The 27545-nt window shown below is 40.8% G+C and overlaps 1 protein-coding gene across 3 annotated transcripts; it reads left to right on the top strand.

The window, feature by feature from the left end:
• Positions 1-26741, top strand: KIF23 (kinesin family member 23). Of its 3 annotated transcripts, XM_030578912.1 has the most exons (24): positions 1-363; positions 3850-3919; positions 5125-5253; positions 6460-6565; positions 8020-8156; positions 8512-8621; positions 11769-11939; positions 13113-13154; positions 13597-13709; positions 13845-13966; positions 14445-14547; positions 14928-15007; positions 15096-15215; positions 15721-15880; positions 16554-16721; positions 17072-17229; positions 17676-17849; positions 18435-18614; positions 19016-19324; positions 21477-21707; positions 22854-22936; positions 23328-23409; positions 23529-23599; positions 25880-26741. In XM_030578912.1, exons 1-24 carry the CDS (start codon positions 353-355, stop codon positions 25893-25895), a joined length of 2946 nt encoding a protein of 981 aa, XP_030434772.1. In that variant the 5' UTR covers positions 1-352; the 3' UTR covers positions 25896-26741. The 3 variants fall into 3 exon arrangements, with proteins under 3 accessions (XP_030434772.1, XP_030434770.1, XP_030434771.1); XM_030578910.1 differs by lacking the exon at positions 13113-13154 and having other exon boundaries at positions 2-363; XM_030578911.1 differs by lacking the exons at positions 13113-13154; positions 19016-19324 and having other exon boundaries at positions 2-363.
• The last annotated feature ends 804 nt before the right edge of the window (positions 26742-27545 follow it).

Here is a 27545-nt window from a genome sequence, read left to right as displayed (position 1 = left end):
CCGCCCCGCCTCGCCTACCCTGAGTCCCCGCTCCGCCGCGCAGCCCCTCTGAGACCCGGCCTCCTCCCTCCGGGCCTTGTCCCCCTACTTGGAGCCTGCGCGTTATTGTCGGCGTCTCCATGGTGACGAAGATTGACCGTGACGCTGCGGCACGCAATACGCGTTGCGTAGCGACGCTCGCCGAACGGCGCGCTCTGATTGGCCGGATTTGAATCACAGCAGCGCGGGGGCCGATGGGAGCGGAGGGAAAGTTCAAATCGAATGATCACTAGGTGAGCGAGAGACCGACCCTCCTGCCAGCACCGCCCGGCCACCGTCCCGGGACCCGAGAGCGCGGCCAGGGCCCAGCACCATGAAGGCGGCGTGAGTATGGGGCAGGCCCCGCGCGGGACCCCCCCAGCCCCGGGGCACCGCCCTCCCCCGGCCAGCCCAGCCCAGCCCCCCTGGAGGCCGGCGGCGGCGGGTAGAAATGCCCCGGGGCCGGGGGGAAGGTCTGGTTGAGCCGCTCGCCAAGGGCGGGGACTTGCATGGCCAAAGTCACCCCCTGTCCGCCCCTCCCCCGGCAAGGGCCCCGCGTGTGCATCCAGCGTCGGAGGGGGCCGAGCACCGGGCCTGAGAAACCCCTCTCCCCCCCCCCCCCGTCTCTCAGGTGCTGGGACCAGCCGGCTACAGCACCGCTGCCGCCCGGGGAAACCGGCACTGCACAGCCCGAGGCGGCTAGTGCGGTGATCAGCCCCGGCCTCGCCCCCGGAGGGTGCTGGATCTTTGGCTTCGTGTTCGGCCCCTGTCTTGCATGTTCCTAGGCTTTGCAGTGGCGGCGTAGCCCTGTTTGCCCGAGCAGACAAAGAGCTCTGTCTCTTTCACCAGTACAACATATTACCTCACCCACCTCGTCTCTATTATGAGGCTTGTTTGTGTGTTGGCCCCAGGGTATGTCTACACTGGAACTGTCAGCTGACCCGTGTTAGGTCAGCTTACAGCCATCACGGCGATTACTGCAGTGGTTCATGTCCATGCTACCCTCCTTTTGTCCATGGTGCACATCCTCACGAGGAGCGCTTCCACTGACTTAACAGTGGCAGCGTGGGGGGCTGAGAGGCTGTCAGCCCCACACGCAGCTCCCCTGTGGCCAGGAGCCCAGCTTTCTTGTCAGTTTCACGGCTCCTGCATGAATGACAGCTGACAGTGGATGTAAGTAATGCAGTGTTGACACCAGGGATCAGCAACTTTTCAGAAGTGGTGTGCCAAGTCTTCATTTATTCACTCTAATTTAAGGTTTTGCATGCCTGTAATATGTTTTAACGTTTTTAGAAGGTCTCTTTCTATAAGTCTATAATATATAACTAAACTATTGTTGTTTGTAAAGTAAATAAGGTTTTTAAAATGTTTAAGAAGCTTCATTTAAAATTAAATTAAAACGCAGAGCCCCCTGGACCGGTGGCCAGGACCTGGGCAGTGTGAGTGGCACTGAAAATCAGTTCACATGCCGCCTTTGGCGCATATGCCATAGGTTCCAGTATCAGAGGGGTAGCCGCATTAGTCTGGATCTGTAAAAGCAGCAAAGACTCCTGTGGCACCTTGTAGACTAACAGACGTTTTGGAGCATGAGCTTTCGTGGGTGATTACCAACATGCATCTGACGAAGTGGGTATTCACCCACGAAAGCTCATGCTTCTAAATGTCTGTTAGTCTGTAAGGTGCCACAAGATTCTTTGCTGCTTGTGCCATAGGTTGCCTACCCCTGGTCTACACAGATTACTAGTCACCCTAACTACACCGACATAAGCCCTGCACCTCTGGTGGAGTTCTAATGTCAGTGTAGTACGGCACTTACATCGCCAGGAGCAAGGCTGGAGTATGTACACTGACATAATTAGGTCAATATAAGCTGCTTTATGTTGACCTAACTCTGTAGTGTAGACCAAGCCTTAGGGTATGTCTACACTACCTGCTGGATCGGCAGGCGGCGATCGATCCAGCAAGGATCGATTTTATCGTGTCTAGTCTAGATGCGATAAATCGAACCCTGAGTGCTCTCCTGTTGACTCCTGTACTCCCCCGCTATGGGAGGCGCAGGCAGAGTCGATGGGGGAGCGGCAGTGAAGACACTGCAGTGTGTAGGTCTAAGTATCTCGACTTCAGCTACGTAATTCACGTAGCTGAAGTTACTTAACTTAGATTGATCCCTCCCCCCAGTATAGACCAGACCTTAGAGTGACAAGATAGGCGAGATATTATCTTTTCCTAGGGCAGCTTCTACTGGTGTGAGAGACAAGCTTTCCAGCTACACAGAGTTCTTCATCTGGTCTGGGGAGAGTACTTAGTGTCACAGCTAAATACATTGTGGAACAGATTGTTTATCATAAGTAGTTACATGTTGTAAGGGACCATTCAAGGTGAAGTGGCTGTTAACACCACTGGAGTCATAAGACCAAAAAAAGGGGGGTTAGTGAGTTACAGATTGCAGTAACAAGCCATAAGTCCAGTATCCTTATTAAGATTGTGATTTTTTTGTGTCTAGCAAAGTTATGAATTTAAACTCCCAGACTTGTCATAGAAGGCATTGTGCTGGTTTCCTCTGAGGATGAGGACTAAGAGATCAGATATGGAGTGACTGTATTGCAAAAAATGTTTGCCCTTGGGTGATATAGTGTGTTTGTGTCCCATCTTTTTTTGGTGTGTCATTTGAGAGGGTAGTGCTTGTTTTTACCCACATAATTTTTATTGGGGGCATTTAGTGCACTGGATCAGGTACATCACATGTTGTGATAGGCATGTGTAGGACCCATGGATCCTGAAAAGTTTGATGTTGGGTTATTGATGTTCGTAACAGTGGAGATATGTCTGCAGGTTTTGCATCTGTCGTTCTGGCAGGTTCTGTTACTGCTTTGAGTTGGTGAGTCCTGGTCTCTGGGTAACTTACTTGCGATGATGAGGTTGGGGGTTGTTTGAAGACCAGAAGAGGGGGTTCTGAACATATTTTTATTTATTAATTATTAATTTCTCTGTTATTAGGCTCGGTGGAATTTGATATATAGATAGATATATAGATCATATCTGCCAAAATGTGTAATATTTATTTTTAAGTGTTTTTAATCTAGATTTTCACAATTACAGGAAATTATGGGGAGCTGGTCAGACAATAATTAATGACAGATGTTGATTCAAAAAGTTAATGCTTTATACTGTTAAAACACATTGTCAACATCACACGTCAAAACATACATAGTAAATAGTCTTAAACAGTTTTCAGGCAGCATTTTTTTCTTTGCCTATCTGTAAATTTTGCTGATCATCGATGGAAGTATTTTTTTTAGTCTGTATGTTTATGGTTAAATTGATATTTGACACTTACAGATTACAAAATCTAATCTGTCCAAGTTTAGTAGTTATATCTGATTGGTGAGCAGGTGTAGCAAGAAGTTCATTTTCCTGTCTGTGCTTGCAGTGTTATAATAAATCCTTGTTTAAGTAAGTATTACACTACAATGCTGACCTCTCTCTATTTTACCTCAGGTAAAAATAAAATGCCTTGTCTTCACTGTGACTGTACCTTGGTATAGCTCTCATGTTCTTTTACCCTGAGATAAGAATCAAAAACAAAAGCCTTCAACAGTGAATACAAGGCCTTAGGAGCATATGACTTGCCATTTTGGAGCAATGGTGTCCCGTTTCCATAAGTGACCAATGCTTTCCTAAAGAGATGTAGGTAGATCATTGCTGTTGGAAAGTTAGTCTAAAAGATTGTTGAGGTGAGGCAAGTTAATATTCTTTAGGTAGAACTATGCTAATCAATATATGAATCGTGTGACTGGATGACAAGTCTAACTTTCAGTTCTTTATTTTCAGTAGAACTAAAACTCCTAGAAAACCAGTGCTAAAGAAGTCATCCAACACAAGTCTGAAAGATCCAGTTGGGGTAAGGTGGCTTGCTTTCCTGTCTTGCTCTTTTTGCGGTCAACCGGAAAGCAAACTTGCTGTAGCTTTGAGAGGGTAATTTCTATGATTAACTTTCTACTAGAACTGTGGTCTCCTTGGTTTGAGTGTGCCTGACATAATGCTGATGAGGTGAAAGCAGCCTCTACCTTCCCTCCTCTTGTACAGGCATATTTATATTTGTGCTTAAGTCTTTTTGGAATCCACTTGTTGCAATCAGGCTTATGCATTTCTAATCCATTTCTTCAGTGTTTTTTCTGCTTGCTTTCTGGTGAATACCATCTGTGGTTCTGGGGAATGTATGGGGAGGAAAGCCATGTAGTGGCAGAAACTATTCCCTCAATTTCTCTCTTCTTCCCCATCCTGAGCAGAGTTACTCCCCTCTCATCTTTCACTGATGCAGTGGCTCAAGGTCCTGAGTTATAACTTTACTTCTTGCCAACAAGGATTGGATGGGATCATAAGAATCTCTCAGTGGCACTCCTGGGTTGATGGGAGGCACTTGTCAGGCAGGCCTTTTCCCACAAGGGCAGTGTGTGCTCCAGAATGTAAATGTGGGACTCTTGTGTAGTAATTTAGAGTAGAAAGGTTTTCAAGGGCAGCACTGTCAGTATACAGTGGCAAATGACAGAAGTAGATACAAATCTGTTAAAAGAGCGACTTTGTTAATCTGCTAATGGCACTGGACATTTTTTTTTTTTTTTGTTGGTCTTACAATTCTCCTGTCACTGCCATAGTAGGAATTTTTCTGAAGAGAAGCAGCCAGAGAATTTCTTCATGTGGCTCTTTTTTTAGGTAAATCGTGTACTGTCAAGTACATATTATCTGGTACATAATTATAAGATGCTGAAATAAAACGATTCCTTTGGTGACTTTAAAGTAGAACAAATTAAGCATTCTACAGCATGAAGTACACGGCAAAAATATCACTAGCTGGGAATGGTCTGCTAATGGAGATTCAATTGACCAAATTTCTTGGGGCATTAAAATAAACTTTATGTATAAATGTTTTGTAACTTTCTAAGGTGCGTGTAAACTAGAGTGGCAAATGTCAAAATGATAATTACACTTTACTGTGTTTAAAAAAAAAAAAGAAAAAAATGAAGAAGAGTAGACTAGCTTATTATTGTTATTTATTATTATTGTTACTACTTTTTATTCTAAGAAAACTTACTTCTGTTCCATCAGGTGTACTGCAGGGTGCGTCCCCTAAGTGTTCAGGATCAGGAGTGTTGCATAGAAGTGATCAGTGAAACAACAGTTCAGATTCATCCTCCTGATGGATACAGAATATTCCGGAATGGGGAATACAGGGAGGTATAGTACTTTTTAAGACTAGCAGTAGAAACAAATTTAAAATGGGCAAGTTGATAGCTAATGCTTATGCTGACTTTGTCCAGCAAACTTTGAACTTAATCTATTTATTATAGGCTTGCCATACAGTTCGTGTATTAATCTACAGAGGGTTGGCTTCTAAAAATTTGTATTTCACTTTTTTGTAAACTGTTTGATTAAACTATGTATTTATTCTCACACTAATTTCTTAATTTACAGTTAAATGGCTTAAACTCAATTGCTAAAAATCAGAGAACTAACCAATTAACATCCACAATAACCTCAATTTGCATGCCTTTAATTCCAAAACATAATATGTTAACATACTATCAAGGGCCTGATCTAATGCTCATTGAAGTCAGGGGAAAGAATCCCTCTGACGTCAATGCATGTTGAAACAGGCTTCCGCTTTGCAGCTCCACAACACACTCCTCTTCAGTTCCATCATGGGACCTCATACTGTGCACGCATCCAGTTCCTCATCCTCCTACTCAAACACAATTTTTATTATCTTGGGGGAAGGAGGGTGGCTTTTTCTTCTGTCTGGAATGTGCTAGGTACTTCCTGAACACATACAAAGGCCCAGCAAGCATGTATTCTAACTTAAAAAAGATGACAGGTAGAGAGGAACAACATGGTGGTGATTGGTATGTCCTGATACTACAGCATGTGTTCAAGTATAATGGGTCAGCAACCTTTCAGAAGTGGTGTACCGAATCTTCATTTATTCACTCTGATTTAAGGTTTTGCGTGACAGTAATACATTTTAATGTTTTTAGAAGGTCTCTATCTATGTCTATAATATATAACTAAACTATTGTTGTATGTAAAGTAAATAAGGTTTTTAAAATGTTTAAGAAGCTTCATTTAAAATTAAATTAAAATGCAGAGGCCCCCGGATCTGAGTGCCACTGAAAATCAACTCATGTGCCGCCTTCGGCACGTGTGCCATAGGTTGCCTACCCCTGAAGTATAATGTGGTTGCCTTTAATATTAGGCTTTACCAGAATTTGAACGGTTACTCTGTGTGCAGCCCTATACACATATAATGTGATTGTCTCTATGAAATCTTACACTAAAAAATCTACTTTTGCCCTTTTGCTAGGCTAGTGAAAAGCAGAGTTTTAGTTATGCAGAGAGAGAGATCTAAAAACCAGATTTACATCAGTGGTTTTTTCTTTTCCCCAGATGCAGTATACGTTTAAGGAAGTATTTGGAACTCTTGTCACTCAGAAAGCACTCTTTGATGTGGTGGCTCGACCTCTCGTAGAAGATCTCATTCGTGGGAAAAATGGTATGCAACTGTTTTGTATTTAACAAGCTGTAGTGGCACTGCATAGCTAAAACCATTTATTTATTTATTTATTTATTACTCTTGTTTGGTTTCCTTTCTCTTGGAATCTTTTTTTTTTAAACCACTGTTAAGGCTGTTCAAAACTTAAGGATACACCTCTACTCCGATATAACGCGGTCCTATATAACATGAATTTGGATATAACGCGGTAAAGCAGCTCTCCGAGGGGGAGGGGCTGCGCACTCCCGTGGATCATAGCAAGTTCGATATAACGCAGTTTCATCTATAACGCGCTAAGAGTTTTTGGCTCCCAAGGACAGCGTTATATCGAGGTAGAGGTGTACTTATTTTCTTCAGCTTTACTTCACTTATTCTGACACTCCCCCAAATTATCAAGGATTCTCAGTTTGTCTGCTGAAAACAAGTCTTCAAATTGTTCCTGTTTTCATGAAAGAATAGGACTACTTCCTTGTAACAAAGTGCAAAGAACCCCCACCTCCAATTCTAAATTATTCCTGTTTCAGATGCGTACAAGAGATTTATATTGAGGCTTAATTTCCTTGCATACCAATCAACTGAAGAGGCTTTTGTCTACAAAACCATGACATTGTATCATTTTGGTAAATAGCTTAGAGTCTTGATTGGCAAGCAGCTTGACCTAGTAGGTCTCCTGAATCCCAGTCCAGTGCTCTTCCTATGTTCTACTTTGGGTTCAGCCACCGACCTGCTGGGTGACCTTGGGAAGTCACTCTCCCACTCTATGCCTCAGTTTCCTCACCTGTAAAATGGGGATAATGATGCTAACTTTCTTTGAAAAGAGCTTTGAGATATAAGAATGAAAAGTACTACTAAAGAGCTAGGTGGTGGTAATTTGGTGATTGGCTCATGTGAACTATCAAAAACTAACTGATACCATGAGGCTAAGTTCTTCAGGTCCATTTGGCTGCTGTATCTGAGGCTCTTCAGAGCAGAATAAAAACAACCAAGCTTCCCGCAGTCAGGTTTTAAGTAACGGTCAAAATGGCTGCCTTCACTCTCATTTCTAAATGTACTTAACCAGAAAGGGGGACTCTGAACAGCTAGAGTTTATTAAAAATGGATTGTTTCTAGTACTTTCCTGAGGTCTGTCTGCTAGTGCCAGCTAGCCTTGTCCTGAGCAGCATTACAGTGTGCTAGGAGAATGTCTTCACGCTAGCTGGCCCAGTCCTGCTATCTGGGCAGTCACTGCACTGAAGACATGCATCTGTGATCTTTCCTCCTTTGGACTAACTCTTTCCTTTCCCACCCCTGGGATGATACCAACATGTCTTGAGTATTAGTGCCAACCGTTCCAAATTAGGACGTCTTTCGCTCCCTCCCCCACCCCCAAAAACCTCTCTCTTTATTGGATAGGCTCAAGTAACAGTTCAAGTTGTCCAATTAGGAATATTTAACTGTAACTGTTTTACTCCTAGGTCTCCTTTTCACATATGGTGTGACAGGTAGTGGGAAAACGCACACAATGACAGGTTCTCCTGGTGATGGAGGACTTCTTCCCCGGTGCTTAGACATGATCTTCAACAGCATAGGACCATTTCAGGCCAAGCGATTTGTGAGTTGCTTTGTTTTAAGTCTTAAGAGAAACTTTCCCAGTAACAGCCTAAAACACAGTCACAAAGTTATTCTCTGTTCCAAATAGTTAAATTGTAAGAGTAATCTTACAGTACTTTTGAAATTGATCTAACAAAACATCTGCATCAGAAGCAGAGCCTGGTCAAAAAGGAGAATGACTACAGGATGGCATGTCAATGAAATGATCTCTGGGATAGTCAGACCAAATTACTTCATTAGTCATATTTTCACTCTTATCGTGCTGACATTTTTATCACCACTAACCCTCTCCACAACCTGCCTTTTCCAGTGTTTAAGATCGTCACATGACAGCTAACTCCATTTGCTACCCTCAGGTTTTTAAAGTTGATGACAAGAACGGTGTGGATGTGCAGTGTGAAGTTGATGCTTTATTAGAGCGTCAAAAAAGAGATGCCATGCCAATTCCAAAGACTCTGTCTGGCAAGTAAGTAGAATGAAATAATGTATTAATACATATGTACGAAATGTTGTAGCTGTGTCGGTCCCAGGATATTAGAGAGACAAAGTGGGTGAGGCAATATCTTCTATTGAACCAACCTCTGCTGGGGAGAGAAACAAGCTTTTGAGATACACAATCCTGCTCTTCAGGTCTGGGAAAGGTAGTCAGTGTCACAGCTAAATACAAGGAGGAACAGATTATTTAGAATAAGTAATTAATAGGGCTGTCAAGCGATTAAAAAAAACCAAACTAGAATACTATTTATTTAAATATTTTTGCATTTTTTCTACATTTTCAAATATATTGATTTCAATTATAATATAGAATACGAAGTGTACAGTGCTCACTTTAGATTTATTTTTATAACAAATATTTGCACTGTTAAAAAAATAGCAATTTTCAATTCACCTAATACAAGTGCTGTAGCACAATCTCTTTATCATGAAAGTTGAACGTACAAATGTAGAATTATTATTTTGTACATAACTGTTTTATTTTTGAATGCAACGTAAAACTTTAGAGCCTCTCAGTCTACTCAGTCCTATTTCTTGTTCAGCCAATCGCTCAGACAAACAAGTTTGTTTACATTTGTAGGAGATAATGCTGCTCGCTTCTTGTTCACAATGTCACCTGAAAGTGAGAACAGGTGTTCTCGTGGCACTATTGTAGTCGACATCGCAAGATATTTACCTGCCAGATGCGCTAAAGATTCGTATGTCCCATCATGCTTCAACCACCTTTCCAAGGCACATGCATCCATGCTGATGACGAGTTCTACTCAATAACAATCCGAATCAGTGCAGACTGATGCATGTTCGTTTTCATTATCTGAGTCAGATGCCACCAGAAGAAGGTTGATTTTTCTTTTCTAGTTGTTTGAGTTCTGTAGTTTCCGCACTGGAGTGTTTCTCTTTTAAGATTTCTGAAAGCATGTTCCACACCTCATCCCTCTCAGATTTTAGAAGGCACTTCAGATTCTTAAACCTTGAGTGCTGTAGCTATCTTTAGAAATTCACATTGGTACCTTCTTTGCATTTTGTCAAATCTGCAGTGAAAATGTTCTTAAAATGAACATGTGCCAAGTCATTATCCGGGACTACTGTAACATAACATGAGATATATGGCAAAATGCGGGTAAAATAGAGCCGGAGACATAAAATTCTCCCCCAAAGGAATTCAGTCACAAATCTAATTAACACTTTTTTTTTTTTTTTAAACAAGCATCATCAGCATGGAAGCATGTTGTCTGGAATGGTGGCCGAAGCGTGATGGGGCATACGAATATTTAGCATATCTGGCATGTAAATGCCTTGCAGTGCTGGCTACAAAAGTCCCATGTGAATGCCTGTTCTCACTTTCTGGTGACATTGTAAATAAGAAGTGGGCAGCATTATCTCTGGTAAATGTAAACAAACTTGTTTGTTTTAGCCATTGGCTGAATGAGAAGTAGACTGAGTGGACTTGTAGGTTCTAAGGTTTTACATTGTTTTGTTTTTTGAGTGCAGCTATGTAACAAAAAAAAAAAATCTACATTTGTAAGTTGCACTTTCACAATAAAGAAATTGTGGTACAGTATGAGGTGAATTGAAAAATACTGTTTTCTTTATCATTTTTACAGTGCAAATATTTGTAATAAAAATAATATAAAGTGAGCAGTGTATACTTTTGTATCCTGTGTTGTAATTCAAATCAATGTATATGAAAATGTAGAAAAACATCCAAAATATTTAATAAATTTCAATTGGTATTTTATTGTTTAACAGTGTGATTAAAACTACAATTAATTGTGATTATTTTTGTTAATCGTGATTTATTTTTGTGAGTTGATCATGTGAGTTAATGGCAATTAATCAACAGCCCTAATAATTAACACATTGTAAGGGACCATTCCAGGTAAAGTGGCCCTTTAACATCTCTCCACACATTAAGGGAGGGAGAACTGGCAGGGGAGGCAGGTTATAGACTGTTGTAATAACAGAGACACTGAATTTATGACTTCAGTCCATGATTTTTAGTATCTAGAAAAGTTATGCATTTAAGCTCTCAGGCTACTTTTGACGGTATTGTGCAGGTTTCCTTTGAGATTGAGGACTGGAACGTCTGATACAGAGGAGAAGTGTTCATCCACAGGTGATACGGTGTTTTTGGCTTCTCGTTTTTCTGTGAGAGTTTATGTAGCTGTGACATTCAGAGTACATTTCCCTGACCTGAAGAAGAGCTCTGTGTAATCTCTTAAATTTGTCTATGAAAGAGATTACCTCACCTACCTTGTCTCTATTGATTTATGTCCTTCTAAAACTTGAGTTTTGATGACTTAGATGGCATTCATGAACACTTCTTGCCATTTTCAGGAAGCATTAATATATCACTCTTCCTTTATCTTCTGGTGAGATAAAGATAGTCTAGTCAACATTTAAAGCTGAATACTTGCAACCTAGGTTCTAGTTTTTGCAATATGATTCGTAGCATTACCTTGGTTAAGTCACTTAAACTGTCTCTGTTTTAGTCTTTCCTGTTACTAAAAGGTATGTTAAATTAAAAAGTGTTTTGAGTTCAGTGAATGGAAGATGCTACAAGTACGAAGTATTAATGAGCTCTGCATAGGGCTGACTGACTGTAACTGCTTGATAATTGACTAAGTAACGCAATGACGTCTGAAAATTTTATATCACAATATATAATAATAATCGTGACTATATTTAAACTTTTTACTGCTTTCACGAGTGCTTTAGATCGATCTTTTTGGAGGATACCTGGCATCAGTGTTCAATATGGGCATTTTTGGCACTGCAGTTATATACCCGTGGCTGGCCAATGCCAGCTGACTCTGGCTATGGGGCTGTTTACTTTCAGTGTAGACGTTTGGGCTCAGGTTGCATTCCAAGCTCTGGGACCCCTCATAGGGTACTAGAGCCTGAGCTCCAGCCCAAGCCTGAAAACATCTACACTGCATTTAAATAGTGCCCTAGCCTGAGCTAAGGTTTTTAATTGCAGTGTAGACATAGCCTTAGACAGTTTTGTTTCCTGATACTGTGCTGCTTTCAATATAGCTTCTAATTCTAGAGTATATGTGATGAGTTATCAGCTTGTCATGGATGCTCTATTGTAATAATGTCATACATGTTTTAACAGACGACAAATAGATCCAGAATTTGCTGATATGATCAGTGTACGAGATCATTGCAAAGTGGAAGAGGTTGAAGAAGACAATGTCTACAGTGTGTTTGTCTCATATATTGAAATCTACAATAACTACATATATGACCTGTTGGAGGAAATTCCCTTCGATCCAATAAAACCAAAGTAAGTGTTTCTTTTAATAGGCCTCTTTGAGCAATTATCATCTGTCCAGATTGTAATTAATATTGGGTTACCTCGAGACATGCTCACAACCCCCACCACTTTTTGTCTTGAGTCCAAACGAGATTACTCAAGAAAGGAATAGTGGGTACAGGGCTGTGGATACAAGACTCTGAACCAGACAGTTAAATCCGATTTTGCCACTGACACCCTCTATAGCCTTGTGCAAGTCTGCCTCAACCTCATCTGAAAAATGGAGACTAGCTGTGATGTCATGTGGAATTGGCTTGTTTAAGTTTCTACAGCAGGGCCTAAAACTGTAGAATAGGTGTCTTGTTGCTAGTGCTAAATTGTGACCCACTCTAGAGGGAATGTCAAAAGAGGAACTTTAAGTTTCAGTTATATTGGCACAGGCTGTTGGAATGTGCAGGACTCCCAAACCTGTTATGCTGTCTGAAAAACAGCACTCTCAACTGATGACTATAACTTGCAATCTGTACAACTTTTTAGCTGCCATTCCTACTTCTGTTTCCAAAGAAACTGATACTGGCTTGGTGAACATGACTCACTGTTAATCAGCTTTATACTTCATTGAAACAGGAACAGAAATGCTAGGTGTCAGTTTGAAACTCTGGCTTTTGGAAGCAACCTCTGGATGAGCTCCCTCCCACTGCTGCAGTGTTTGGGAACTTTTGGGAAAACAATGCTCATCAGGGACAACACAAGCGCACCTCTAAACTTTTGTCTTGTCTCCACATTAACTCTCTGCTTTGTGCTTCGGTTTAAATGGGTCTAAAATTAAGGTTCTCACAAATAGCTACTGGTGTACAAATATCTTTGTGAAACTTGACACACTTATGGCAGAACAATTAATGCACACAGAATTGCCATCACTCTGGTCTGAGGTCTTTGGATCTAATCTTTTTGGATTCCTTCTCTGAATAGGGTCCACAAACCAATAGAGCATATTGGCTATGTCATGAGGCTTTAAGAGGAGAGTTACAATTATTTTGTTTAACCTCTTGTTAAGATCTCACTAGAGGATCACCATCTTGTTGAACATTTCTATAAATTGGTCTTAACTTTTACATTATTTCCCGTTGTGCGAACTACGACGATTAAAATGTTAGCTGGTTGCTTTGGGTGCTGTAATATTTTACCCTATTCCTTCGATAGGTGGAACAGTTGCAACACTCCTGTGCGGAATGGTGATTTTATGTATGTGCCCAGCATATTGTCCCTTCTATTAAAATTAGAGACGCTGAATTTATTGTATGGTGTTGCTGTAAATAAATTCAGACCCCATCTCTTTCTCTGCTTCTCTAGCAAATTCAGAATAATGCTGTTGAAATCTGTTACATGCTTCTGTATGAGCTTATGCATGTAGGAGAGTAGCAGTAGTCCTCCAGCCTCCTAGTGCCTACTGTGCATTGCAATTCAATGTGGCTTATGAGTTAAAGCAAAGCAGTAATGGAAGTATAACTAATCCTGTCTAAATATTTCTCCATGCATTTGTATTGGCTCTGCATCTTGTTGGTGTGGGAGAATGTTTGACTTCTGTGTTTAGGTTGAATTCGATCCTTAAATATTAGGATTTGCATGGTGCTTGCTTTAAAAGCCTTGCTGTCTGTCAGCTTGATCTAAACCATGCTCTTTGCAGACCTCCACAATCCAAAGTACTCCGTGAGGACCAGAATCACAACATGTATGTTATAGGGTGCACCGAAGTAGAGGTCAAATCTACTGAAGAAGCTTTTGAAGTGTTTTGGAGAGGTAAGAAATGTTCAGAAGTAGTGGTCACTTTAGTCATGTAAATCCCTTCATGTACAGTAGAAACCCTGTGGCATGAAGACCTGCATGACCTCTACAGATCTGCCACTCTAATTAAAGGAGTCTCTTGTTTAACAGGTCAAAAGAAGAGACGGATTGCTAACACTCAGCTGAATCGCGAATCTAGTCGTTCTCACAGTGTGTTTATGATTAAGTTGGTTCAGGCGCCACTGGATGCAGATGGAGATAATGTCCTGCAGGTGAAATTCAGAGGCTGATTATTTAAAAGAGCACAATGGGCATGTGGGAAGGGCGAAGACCTACCTAGACAATGGCTCCTGTCTGGGACATTTTAATTACTAGTTTCCAGGTGCATTTCTTAAATGCCTCATAAGTCAAAGCTCCCTCTGTCAAGGTGAGCATTAATGAAATAAGCAAAGCTTGTTATCCTCTTGCTCTTTGTCTTGGCTACTCTTACGCAAAAACTAAGCATGTAGAAATTGGGAGAGGTTTTGTGAAAGGCATTAGTAGTTTGAGACTGCCGGAGGTAGAACCTGGAATGCTAGAGCACTAAACCATTAGGTGCTCATAGCCTCTCACATAATTATAAGAGAACCTTCAAGTATTAACTTAGAACAGTTGTGTAAGGCTTACAAGTCCCATGTAATTTTATTTCATCCCTTTATATTGGGGAAGTGTTGCAAATGGCATTAAACATTTTATTTTTTTCTTGAACAGGAGAGAGAACAAATAACTTTAAGCCAGCTGTCCTTGGTTGATTTAGCTGGAAGTGAAAGAACGAACAGGACAAAAGCTGAAGGAAACAGACTACGGGAAGCAGGTACATAGTTGGTTTGGGTGGTCTGTTGCTTATATGCTCATATTCAACTATTTGTGGACTAGAAAGCTGGTTGTATGGTAATGCCTCCTGGCTTAAGATAAAAATCCTGGGAAACTCCTGTTGGGGGTGTCTTTTTGTTCTATTAAGTCAAACAACTCTCTTAAATGCCCTGGTCTGGAAAGCTGGACACCACTCATTGTAGCATTTACTTGTTGTCTTAATGTAACTAGAAAAGGCTTGACATATTCCTAATCTAATCAGAATAGTCTATCCCCCAAACAATACTATTTTTAGGCATAACCTGGTCACTAATTTTGGAATATTGTAACGGAGGAGGGCACATCCAACTGAGTGTTTAACACTAGCTCTGTTTCTTCCAGGTAACATTAACCAGTCACTTATGACATTAAGAACATGTATTGAAGTTCTACGGGAGAACCAAATTTATGGAACCAACAAGGTATACAACAATCCCCTTCCTTACTGTCTTCTAACCTGTCAAGACTTTTGCTTGAGAATGTGGTTAGATTTTTTTTCAATTTTTTTAGATGGTCCCTTATCGAGACTCCAAATTAACCCACCTGTTCAAGAACTACTTTGATGGAGAAGGAAAAGTGCGTATGATCGTGTGCGTTAACCCCAAGGCCGAGGACTATGAGGAGAGCTTGGTAACTTGCACCTGATTTCCCCTCTTTCTTCTCTCCCTACCCCATCCCATCCCCACTAAACGAATGAAATGAATACGAAGAGATAGAAAATATAAAGGGGAGGGAACCTCTCACTTTGTCTCACAAGGAACAAAACTGAAACGATCACACTCTCTACTCCTAAAAATGGCATTGGAGAATACTATAACTGAAAGAAGTCACGTTTCTTCTAGGCATTAACTGTTTGCCATCACTCTGTATAGTCACTTTCACCGTTTCCCTTGTTGGCAGCATTGGGGGGGGAAGACACGCATGCATGCATGCATGCATGCCCCTGTAAAACCACCAGGGAAACTGAGCCGGAGCTGTAGTAGTTGGAACTACCTGTAACTTGGTTTTTAAAAGCCATCTCAATTTGATAATGTCCTTTTTAATATGTATCTTAGTACGTACGAGTTCACACAGTGGCTAAAGATTGTGGTAACTAAATACAGAGTATCTAAAACTGAATATTGTTCTATCCTAGCAAGTCATGCGATTTGCAGAAATGACGCAAGAAGTTGAAGTTGCGAGACCTGTTGATAAACCACTTTTTGGCTTAACCCCCGGACGCCGATTTAGAAACCAGGCCTTTAAGGATGAACTCTCACGAAAACTTGAGATTCGAGGTGGCCCAATCAGCGGAGGTAAAACTTGGAATGATCTTACATAGTTTCATAGCACAGACTTATTGATCCAGTCTGACTAATAGAAAAGACATTAAAATAAATCAAAAATCTCTTACATAATCTATAACTTAACCTATACAATACAGTCATAAGTATACTTGTTACCTTGTGTTTATACTGCAGGGTTATAAATTATAATGAATACAGTTGGTTTTAGTGCACATATTACTAGTTACAAGGTCAATTTTTAATATAGTGATCATAGACTTAGATTAACTTTCCCTTATCCTGTCCCTTGAGGGAGGTCATGGATATAGAAATACAGCAATATTTGGACAAAGAAATAATTATTAAAAGGGATAAAAAAAATGTTATGCTCAGAGGACTTCTAATCTCTCCCAAATTTTCCAAGCTTACCTCTACGCCTCCCTTTTGTTTATAACTTCTCTTATTGAAACACTTATTATATGCAGTAACGTCACATTCAAACCCTTCTTTTGGTACAGTTGTGCCTGATCAGCTAGCATCTAGGTGGTGGAAACTCTTCCCGATTAAAATGTTCTGGCTTTTATATTTCCAAAATGCTTTGGGATGAGAGGAGTGAGTGTGTGGCTTCAGTCTGTGCGCTATAATATTGAAATGTTTTTAGAATAGCTTGCTGTCATGGATTGTCTGCTTTAAATCCTTACAGAAACAGAAGAACAATCTGTTGCAGAAATGCTTCTGCAGAACTTCCCTCCGTTACCATCATGTGAACTATTGGATGTGAATGATGACCAAACACTTCCTAGGCTGATTGAAGTCCTTGAGAAACGCCACAAAATGCGGCAGATGCTGTCAGAGGAGTTTACCAAAAATGGTGAGCATGGATTCTCTATGTGAAACCATTCCTCTGCTAATCTATTACATGAAAGGCAGTTGTGCAAAGCACCTGGAGTAAAATAGCGGATCTTCTATCCCAGTAGGCAGGTGGCGGAACATATCTTGTTTGCCTAAATTTGCGAGTGATTCTTCAAAAACTTCATTGTGGTTTGATGTAATAAATCAGACTTTTGGCAAGGTTGTGTCAGCAAGCAAATAGGGCAATCTTCATATTTCAAGCTTGCAGGGAAGAGGCAAAAGTTGATCTAGTTTAATGTTCTGGGGTGGGAGTGCAAAGATTCTCCCTAAGTGAATTTATATGGATTACAATGTCTGAATCTGTTCCAGTGCTCGCATTTAAAACTATGCTGCAAGAATTTGATAGCAGCATTGTTTCCAAGGAAAACTACGCCCAAGGAAAACTCACGGAAAAGGAGAAAATGATAGCAGGACAGAAAATGGAGATTGAACGACTGGAAAAGAAAACTAAAACATTAGAGTACAAGGTTTGTTCTTGCATAATCTGAAATTACTCAGTTCTTAGGCACAAAACTTATACCCTATTTAGCAAATGGCAATTTTTTAAATCAAAGCCAGAAGTTTTTCCACATAAGGTTTTCTCAAAATAATTTAGGTTTTTTTCTTTTATTTGGTGGGGATGTTACTCAAAATGTCTGTCTTGTTTTGACTTTAGCATGTGGTTACGGTTAAGTTTCTTTCAAGAAAACCAGAAATCGCTAAACATGTGTTAGAAACTTCTGAAATTGTCTTGACATTTCAAAGGCATCTTACTGGAGTGTTTGTTTATGTCTGTACTAAAATCGCTGATTGTGTTCTAAAGCATCTTAAAATATGATTAGCTCCTTTGCTCTATTGTGCACCTCTTCAAGAAAATGCTTTGTGAGCAATTAAATGTGAAATGTAAAAGAAATTGCTATCGTCTTTTCTCCAGATTGAGATTTTAGAGAAAACGACCACAATTTATGAAGAAGACAAACGTAATTTGCAGCAAGAGCTAGAAAACAAGAGTCAGAAATTGCAGCGGCAGGCTTCTGATAAGCGTCGATTGGAAGCACGGTTGCAAGGCATGGTGACAGAGACAACAATGAAATGGGAGAAGGAATGTGTAAGTACGCTAGTGTATCTGTTAGAAATGCTTCATGGAGCAATGCTGCTTGTACCAAGCTAAGGTTGAAGTTAATTTTTCTTTGTGTATCCAGTTTTGAGAGAGACCAGACCATCCACTCTTACCTTAAAATTTGACATGTGTGATCTTATGCTGAGGTAGAATTTTTCTAGTAGAGTATTGATGTAAACGGTACTCTTCCCGTGGTACATTAGCAACAGCAAATTTTCTTGCAATTGCGTGTGTGTGTAGGGGGGAAGATAGCTTTTGAGGAATCAACCTGCTATAGTGATCCATTACCTGAGCTAGAGACTTCGCTCATATTTAGTAGCACCCATAGCCACTACAATGTATGTAATCACTTTGTTCTTCAATTAGGACGTCACAGATGCTAGATAGCTTTGAAAGTTGGCCAGGCCTAGTTTACATAGTGAGTGCTTTGACGAGTCTACATCGTGGCTGGAAAGACTTCATTCCATTTGAAATACACAGCTCTCCTCAGTTCAATTTTCATCACAATAACTTATGCTTGTATAATTTGATCTTTATTTAAAACAATAGCCTTCACCCTGTTCTCACCTGCAGGAACGCCGTGTGGCAGCAAAACAGCTGGAGATGCAGAACAAGCTGTGGGTCAAAGATGAGAAACTGAAGCAACTGAAAGCTATTGTTACTGAACCAAAGAATGAAAAACCAGAGAGGCCTTCACGGGAGAAGGACCGGGAGAAAGCTTTTCAGAGATCCGTGTCCCCGCCGCCAGCACCAGTATGTTATATATGAATCTCTTTGTATGTCAGTGCAGAGACAAACAAGTTTTATAAAGCTAAATGTAGCTGATTATTTTTCTGTCTAGTTGTTGGGAATGGGACAACGGAATGAGTATATGTTTTGGGCTCTACTAAATTCCTTAAGGTGTTTTTTCTCTTCCTTTTTTCCTCCGGTGTGGTGTCTCTTTGCATGCTCTCTTACCTTACACTTGACTAATTGAAAGAGTGTCCTGGCTTTTTAAAGCTGACCATGAAACACCTAATTATGTCAAGTACTTGCGTTGATTACTCTCTGCATATATGCAAGTCAGCCATACAGGATGATTTCTGAGAAGTGTTCTACTTTGTTACCAGTTCAAAATTGTATGTGTTCACTAACTTCTCTCCCGTTTTCTTCAGTTTTCTAGTAACTATGTTACTCAAGTCCCTAACAGCCAACCTCTCATGAGCCAGCCACAGCTGCATAGACGCTCTAACTCTTGTAGCAGCATTTCTGTGGCATCCTGTATTTCGGAGTGGGAGCAGAAAATTCCTCCATACAGCAAGCATACCATTGGCACACCTAAGGCAAGGAGTAGACAACAGGAACCAGAGCAAAATAGAAACTGTAATGTGTCAGACAGAAGGCGAGGGATGCACTGGACTGGAGTCATTGAGGTCCCCAGCCGTAGAGATGAGATAGAACTAGAAGAGGACCAATGCTGCAGGGTTAGTGCTATTCCTAGCAATGGTTACATGTAGCAGTGCTTGGTTGCCATGGCTCAGAAAATTACCATTCTCCAACAACTGCTAAGCTTAGTGTGTTCTGCCATATGTAAGCTCACCCTTGAAATGGAATTGGACCCTATTTTACAAATTTTCTCCATGCTTGACTGCTGCCTCCAAGTTGTGTGTTGCAGCACTTGCAAAACACAGTCTAATTTGGTTTCTAAAATCAGCATATAAAAGCCCTTAAAGGAGTATGTCTGTCTGTGTCTTGTCAGCGTGTGTGTAGCTCTCTCCAGGAACAACAATTATAGTCAATTTTTCTGACTATAAACCTCTTTGTGTCTCCATTTGTCTGTCTCTTAAACTTATTTGGCAGTCTGCAAATTGCCAGAGTCATTTTGGGGCAGATTGAAGGTCTCATGAGCTGTTTGTGCAAATTTCATTTATCAGCTGGAAACTGTTTGGACAAGCTGTCTCGCTTGTAAAGGGCTGAGTCTGGGATTCATACAACCGTTAAAATGTTCTTACTAAATTTGAATATTTGTAATAAAAGTGGTGGTTTTACTTGCAGTTCTCATTCAGTTTTAATTTGTCTAAGTGATTCTTCTCTGTACCAGTTCATCACAAGGAGATGCTTGTCTTAACACTCTACGCTTTATCATCACATTCTTGCTACAGGGGTTCAGGTAAAACTAATAGACAAATATCAGATTATTCTGAGATGTTCTAAACAGGAGCAAAATCTCTATTACATTATGAATCCATATCTTGGACTCCCTTAATTATATTACAAACAATCTAGACACACTTGTTCATCAAAGTTCCTGTTACAGAGAGACTGTTTGATGCAAGTGACATGCTTTCATACTAATGCCGTTCAAATTAAAGTATATCTTAACCCTTGTTGGTAGCAAGTTAAGGAACATTGTCTACTGTCAAATACAGTGCACCCTTTTTTGAGGATCTAAACTCCTTCGGCAGCTTTTCAGAACAGTCTCAAAAAATTGCCAATGGAAAAATGAACATTTCACTCACCCATCCAAAAAAACGCACGGTTTCCGGGGTAGCTTTAGGTGAGCCTTGAAAACTTCTATTTGCCCAAATCTTAATGTTGCTTTCTGCATCCTGGCAGCATGTAGTTTTGATAAGAACTTAGATGCTTGTAAACAGTGTTTGGGACTACTGAGAAGAGACCTATCAAGAGGGTGCACTGTACGCCTTATACCTGTTGCTAAAATACAAGGTAATCAATGCTCAACTCTTGGAAGTGCAGTGGATGCGGGTTAGTGTCCATGGGTCTGAGTCAGGTGGTCTTGCCACATGTCACTAGTGAAATGGATTTTCATTGGGTGTATGTGTGAGACAGAAGTGTAAAATCTCCCCTTACTACTTACAGCTGTTAGTTCCCAGAGCCTGATGGCAGAGGAACACTTACCCATACCAGTGGTCTCGCTAGTTTCATCTTACTTCTCTTAAACCTGTGCCATTCTCTCGATAATGTAAACTCTCGCATGATGGGAGAAAAAAGCTGCATTTAATGGGGACAGTGCATTGTGTGGCTGAATAGGGATCTTGTGTACTTTGGATGGGTCAAAATCTCACTCTAGAAAGGGGGGCTAATGTCAAGCTTCTTCCTTCTCCACAGTATTTACCCAGTAACACAGTTAAGGTCTCCTATCTCTGAGTGACTCTGCTGAAGTAACGCCTCCCAAAACCTGTGCCATGAATCTACTCCCTTGATTACCTGAGAAACAGACCATTTGACCCAGGAATGTATCCATGGAAACTGTCTTATGTAACTGCTTTTTCAGGCCTGTTTTTAATATGTGTCGAACTCATAGTTTGGCTGGACATTTGAGAGCTGCTGCAAAAAAGTTCAAATCCTTTTTGTCTGAAGTTCTAGTTAAGGAATCCATCCAACTACATAGAACTTAATTAAAACTGCAAAGAATATGAGTTGGCCCAAGTGGTGTTTTAATAGCAATTTTGTGTAAGTGTGTCAGTAATGGTTCCCTGCAGAATCAATTCTGATTAAAAGTTTAAGACATGAAGTTTTGGTCTTCATCTAAATACATTTTAACCAGGCCCGAAAAACTGCACTTTAACTACTGATTATGCTTATTTCTTCTGATTCCTTTTCCACTTTGATCAGACTGCACCTCCAGTTCGTCTCAGACACAGACGATCACGTTCAGCGGGGGAGAGATGGGTAGATCATAAGCCACCTTCTAATGTGCCCACTGAAACAGTCATGCAGCCCCATGTCCCCCATGCCATCACAGTAGCAGCTGCAAACGAAAAGGCACTAGCTAAGTGTGACAAGTACATGCTGACGCACCAGGAACTAGCTTCTGATGGGGAGATTGAAACTAAACTGATTAAGGTAAAGCAAATACCTTTGTATTGTCAAATCGTACTTAACTAATCCAGAGTTTCTGATCTTAATTGCATAAGGATGTGTTGGATTTGAAGTGCTTTTGTTGATTGTGATTTTGGAAGTTGCATGTTGGGGGTAGGAGACACTTCAGTTTCTAGAAAACATTTCTAGTAAACTTACCGTACTTGAATGTGCTCGTCTAGATATTTGCATGCCAAGTTTCATCTGCATCAGTTTGATTAAAAAGAAACTGCACCTACCATAATAAAATGATCTTTTAGCCCATTATGTAAGACACCATCCATAATCAGTGGATGTGTCAAGCCTGTGACTTCCACTGGCTTTCTTGAAGCCTAGTTGCGGAGGTTTGACCATCTTGTTGAAGTGATGTCGCTTCGTTCCTCTAGCAGCATGAGCCAGTTCCCATCTTGCCACAGCAACAAAGCAGCAATATGAAATCTAACGCTTTCAGAAAGTAGCTTCCAAGTGGTAGTCTGGCAAACTCCCAGCTTGCTTTAGGTTCCAGCGTAGGCTTTAAGTGCCAGGGGGCTCCACTAGTTTCACAAAAGATGTCTCTTCAGCCAGATGGCCGCTTTCAGCATGTTTCTTAGAAATGCCAATTGTTGTCACTTAAAAAATCCTCCAAAGAAACAGCATTGATAACTACTTCTTGTGGTAAACTTTAAAGTGGATAAAACAGCTGCAGTTTTCTTTTAGCTCTGACTGCTACGTCATTGTCAATTTTTTAAATAAAATTCCTCCATGCTACCCCAAGGGCTTGTTGACCCCACTTATCCCAGGCGTTATCCTATCTGCCAACACAGTTACAGTCCTGTCTAGACTGGCAAATGAAAGCATTGAAACTGGGCCTTACTCAGTTGTGTTTGTAATCTGCTGTTTTGGGAATTTCTTGCCCCATTTTCTGGGGACAGCTGACAACCTCTGGGTACATCGTGTGCTGATGGTTCACTCTCGTGCATGCTTAAGTGTTTGTGTTCTCTGGGTTGATTGATGAGCTTCCTTGAAAGAAATGGTAGTTATTGCTAATGCTGAGATCACATACTAGTTGGCCACAATTCACGTTTCTATGCAAACATAATATCCAAGTAATTATATTAATTTGTAAGTAACTTGTTTGTTTCTTTCCCTCAGGGTGATGTTTACAGAACCAGAGGTGGTGGACAGGCAGTCCAGTTCACGGATGTAGAGACTCTAAAACAAGAATCACCAACTGGGTCAGTCACATTTAATTTTATAATTGCAATAATGTCAAGAACCTAGTATCCCCAGAATGTGCGCACAGCTGTAACTCTAACTCTATCAGTGGTCTGGTGAGAAACTTCAGAAGAATGAAGTTGCTGAGACTTTGAACTGGAGTTACTGGCTTAATATATGTAAAACTGAGGTAAGGATTTTCTTGTAAATCCTTCAGCTACAGGTAGTGCAGGCACACTGCTGGGGTTTTGGGGTACGGGAAGCTATTCATCATCCCCAGATGAGCGAACCGTCTCTAGATAATGGCTTGTGCAGTCACTTGTTTGACAGTCTATTGAGCTGTATATAGCAGACCTATTGAGCTGTATATAGCAGTCTTTCAGGACTAACTCATCTCTCTGCCTCCTTCAGTCGAAAGCGAAGATCATCACCTTCAAGTCCTACTCCACCAGAAGACGCTGCGGAATCTGAATGGACAGATGTAGAAACCAGAGTAAGTTACAAGTAGGCGGCCAGATTCTTACATTGGTGTGAATCTGGAATAACGCTAGTAAGTGTCGTCTTTTCACTGGCTTCCTGCAGCAGCAGTGACTAATGCACGTGTCTTTCCAGTGTTCAGTAGCTGTGGAGATGAGGGCAGGATCCAATCTAGGACCCGGATATCAGCATCATGCTCAGCCCAAGTAGGTGTCATATTAACTTATCATAACTGGAGCTTCTGGCTTTCTTTCTCTAAATGCTATTTAGATGGAAAAATATTATTCCCCTCAAGTCTTACCAGCTTTAAGGTAAGGATTAAATCCTGAAATGTCAAACCTGGTGGCGTTGCCACTTTGTAGTTCCAGCCATTTACTCTTTCTCCTCTGCTGATGTGAATGGGTTCTCTTGCTGACTCAGATTATCAAGTAGCAGTGATATGTCACCAAAGGGACAACTGGAGACAACTAAGTGTCATGGCAATTGGAATGACAAAGTGGCCTAAAATATGGAGATTGAAGCCAAATTTAGCATGACCAGTGACTTTTTTGGGTACCCAACTTGATAAGCCTGAAAGGAGTCTGACGTTCAGAGTTGGGCCGACTTTTTGAACATCAGTTTCCTGTAAAATATCTCAAGCTGGGCTCCCAGAATCACCGGTCACACGTGGAACTCTTGGTCTGAGGCATGATAGTAAAATCTGACGTAAATACCTTATGTCTTCAGTGGCAGTTTGAGTGGGCCCACAAACCTGTGCTGGAACACTGGCTTCCCGACAGCTCAGAGATGGAGCAGTGTATCAGGGACAGAAGTGAAGAGAAGTTATTATATTGTGCCCTGATTTTTGGCCATTATACATCTAAGGTTGCAAAGTATTAAAGGAATCTCAGTGCCTGTCAATGTTAGTAACACACTGCAGTGCAAATGGGCATATCAACGATCTCTGCTTGATGGTGGGAGAGGAGGGTAATTTAAATACATTTTATTAGTTTACAAAAACTGTTTAAGGGACCTTGGAGAGAGGGATGGTGTTCAACAATCTGATGGCAAAGTTGATGTAGCTCGTGTTAAATTCCAACTACCACTTGCCAGACTGGGTACCTGAAGCTTCCAGCGGAGAAGCACAGGCCCAAGCCCTGGCAGAGAAGCCCTGCTTCTGTTCAGAGTCTGGAGTCCCACCTACTGAATTCACAGATGACAGCCTGAGGCTTCTTGGGTAGCTCAATCTCAGCCTGGAGAATTTGTGAATCTAAAGGTCCCATCTCGCTATACAAATAGAAAACTCACCTGAAATCATGTAGAAGTCCCAGTTTCTAACACCAGAGTTCAAACAAATGATAGTTTAGACATGAAACTTCATAAGCAGCAAGACTGGGTCTCAAACACTTGCTGACAGAATAAGTACTTATTAGGTAGTCTGGTAGCCTAGCCGCTGGAGAACAGAGTTCAATTGCAGATTTGGCCTTTTGCAGATAGGTGCTGGCAGTGCTGTGGAAGTGATCCATTCAGCTCAGGGGAAGAAAGCTTGCAGTTTTACACGATGTTTACAGGCAGGAGAGAGGGCTTCAGAGGTAAAAGTGCTTTTCATGAAGCAAAAAGGGGATTGGCGGGATAGAAACGGATGATGATATCATAATGACCAAACAACCTTGACAAATTTCAGCTCGAAATAGAGAGGCTAAACAACTGTAAGAAGCTAATGCATTAGACTTCACTCTATGGTGTACACTGCTCCAAGTAGGAACACTTGTCTGTACAAATCCAATAGCAGTGCTGGAATACATTTGAAATCTGGCGCTTTTGGGAATGTTTGGTCGGAAGACTTGCAATTTTAGATCTGTTTACAAACATTTCCCTTGTAATCCTGCTATGGTACAAACTTTTCTTCAAAGCTCCCTTCCATGTAATCTTGGGGCCTGATTGACGTAGGTGGGAGCTTTATCACTGCCTTTTAGAGAAGCAGGATCAAGTCTTCACTTTGCCTGTTGGGTCAGTCTTGTGTTGTACTGTGTGTGTAGGAACTCTATGCAAAAGCACATTGTGAACTTAACAGTTGTTGCTCCCTGATCTGATGCGTTGAATAAAATCCATAGCATAGTTGTCAAGTATCAGAGGGGTAGCCGTGTTAGTGTGGATTTGGAAAAAGCAACAGAGTCCTATGGCACCTTATTGACTAACAGACATCTTGAAGCATAAGCTTTCGTGGGTGAATATCAGCATGCTTCTGACGAAGTGGGTATTTGCCCATGAAAGCTCATGTTCCAAGACGTCTGTTAGTCTATAAGGCAACAAAGAGTCCTGTGGCACTTCTTTTAGCATAGTTGTCTAACCAATTGATTGTCTTTCCATCACTATATATGCTTAAAACTTGTATTCATACAACAGACTATGTAAATCTAAGTAACATTCTTGACCACTTTTATAGAAAGTTATGATGTGAGAATCAAAACTTTGAGCTGAGAGTGTTTGTGTGTTTTTTATTTCAGGCGCAGAAAACCATGAGCTGGAATTCACTGTTGTACTGGAATACTGTTCACAAAATGGGGATTTTAATAGTTCTTCAGAATTTGCTGCCAGTGAAGTCTTGGTAAATTTAGTGCTATGCTAACGCTGCAGACTTGCATTTTATAACAGCCTGTGCTGGACAGCAAGCAGCTAAGGGAAAGTTGTTTTTTTTCACAATTCTGAGGAAATGCATGTATCCAACGTATTTGTTTTTTGCCCTGATGTGTATTATGGATAACTCTGAAGAGAGCCTTCTGTTTTGTGTGTGTGTGAGCCTCTTGATATTCTATATCTTTTGTAGACTGAATCATGCAAGGCCTTTGTTTTGTGTTTTTGCCAGGTTTTCTTTTTACAGTGTAAAACTTTTTCAAGTTTGGTCACAATCCTTTGTATGGTTGTTTTTAAAAAAGAAGAAAAAATACACAATTGCTGCTATTTATTTAGCTGCAGTAATGCACTTTAGAAATATTTCTATGTCCATTCAGGTTTTTATTATACTTAGCAACAATTATTAATATGAACTACCCATCAGAACAATTATCCAATAAGAGATGGGACTTAATTGTTGGACTGACAGTGTTGTACATATATACAATCCTCTTCTGAAACTCATTTCAGTCTTTGAGACAGCCTAATGACAAAAAGCAGGAATCTTGAAACAGTGCATAATGGTGAATTGGTGTCATACCTATTCAGTTCTGTGCAATGAGTAACTGTTATGTGATGCTGATTACATCAGCAGATGTGGGGGTGAAGGTAATATGCTCACTTGTTAGGTGACAATTCTATTACGCATGGATCTGCAAATGTGTTAAAATAAATACTTTTATTCAATGGCTCTTACTCAGTGTAGACTTGTTAACTTTGGCTAGCGTTTTACTTCGAGTGTGTGGAATCTGGGCTTCCTCTCGGTGGAGATGTGAGGCCAGAATTTCAATACCATCTTGCACTGTCTGGTCTTTAAGAGCTCCCGTGCCAAAAATATCCTGCAGTAATGGATCTTTGAAGTGGGTGTTTGGCACATTTCGAAACTTTGACTAGGGGATAACAGTGAATTCCAGTACATTAAAAGCATCAGACAAGACCTTCAGGATTTTATTTAGGCTCCCTTTCAAGGCAGCCAGTTCCACTTCTTCAGTCTCTTGCCTTATCTTTTGATGAAAGGGTCGCCTTGCTTTAGGCTTTGGACTAGGAATAAGAAAAAGATTCTCTAAAGAGACATGTTGGCTATCATGTTTAAATAACTGTCAAAAATATGGCTTTTAAAAACAGGGTTTGGCCACACCTAGTAAGCACGGTTTTAACAGCATTTGTTTACACTGGCTGTTAAATAGTTTTAAAAATATGCATGTTTGTGTTAGCTAACACATTTGCTAAACATACCTCGTTTCCTAGTCGACACTGGGCCTTAGAATCTGAACCAAAAGTGTAGTGTGTAAAACAAAAAACGGTGCTACAGGTAGTGAGGACTCCTGTCCAACTTTGATAACCTCTCAACCCCTTCCCTCGCCCCCAGCTAATATTACAACTCCAATTCTTAGTGAGCCTTCATCATAATAAACCTCTCCCTGAGGAAAATGGTAGACGTTAACACTCAGATGTTTGTTGCTGTTACCTGTAGCCTTGAGCAGACAGCGGAGCAGGTCA

This window comes from Gopherus evgoodei, chromosome 10 (assembly GCF_007399415.2).
Source record: "Gopherus evgoodei ecotype Sinaloan lineage chromosome 10, rGopEvg1_v1.p, whole genome shotgun sequence".
Lineage (NCBI taxonomy): Eukaryota > Metazoa > Chordata > Testudines > Testudinidae > Gopherus > Gopherus evgoodei.
The sequence above is the reverse complement of the archived record's forward strand: the minus strand, read 5'-3'. Positions and strand labels throughout refer to the sequence as shown.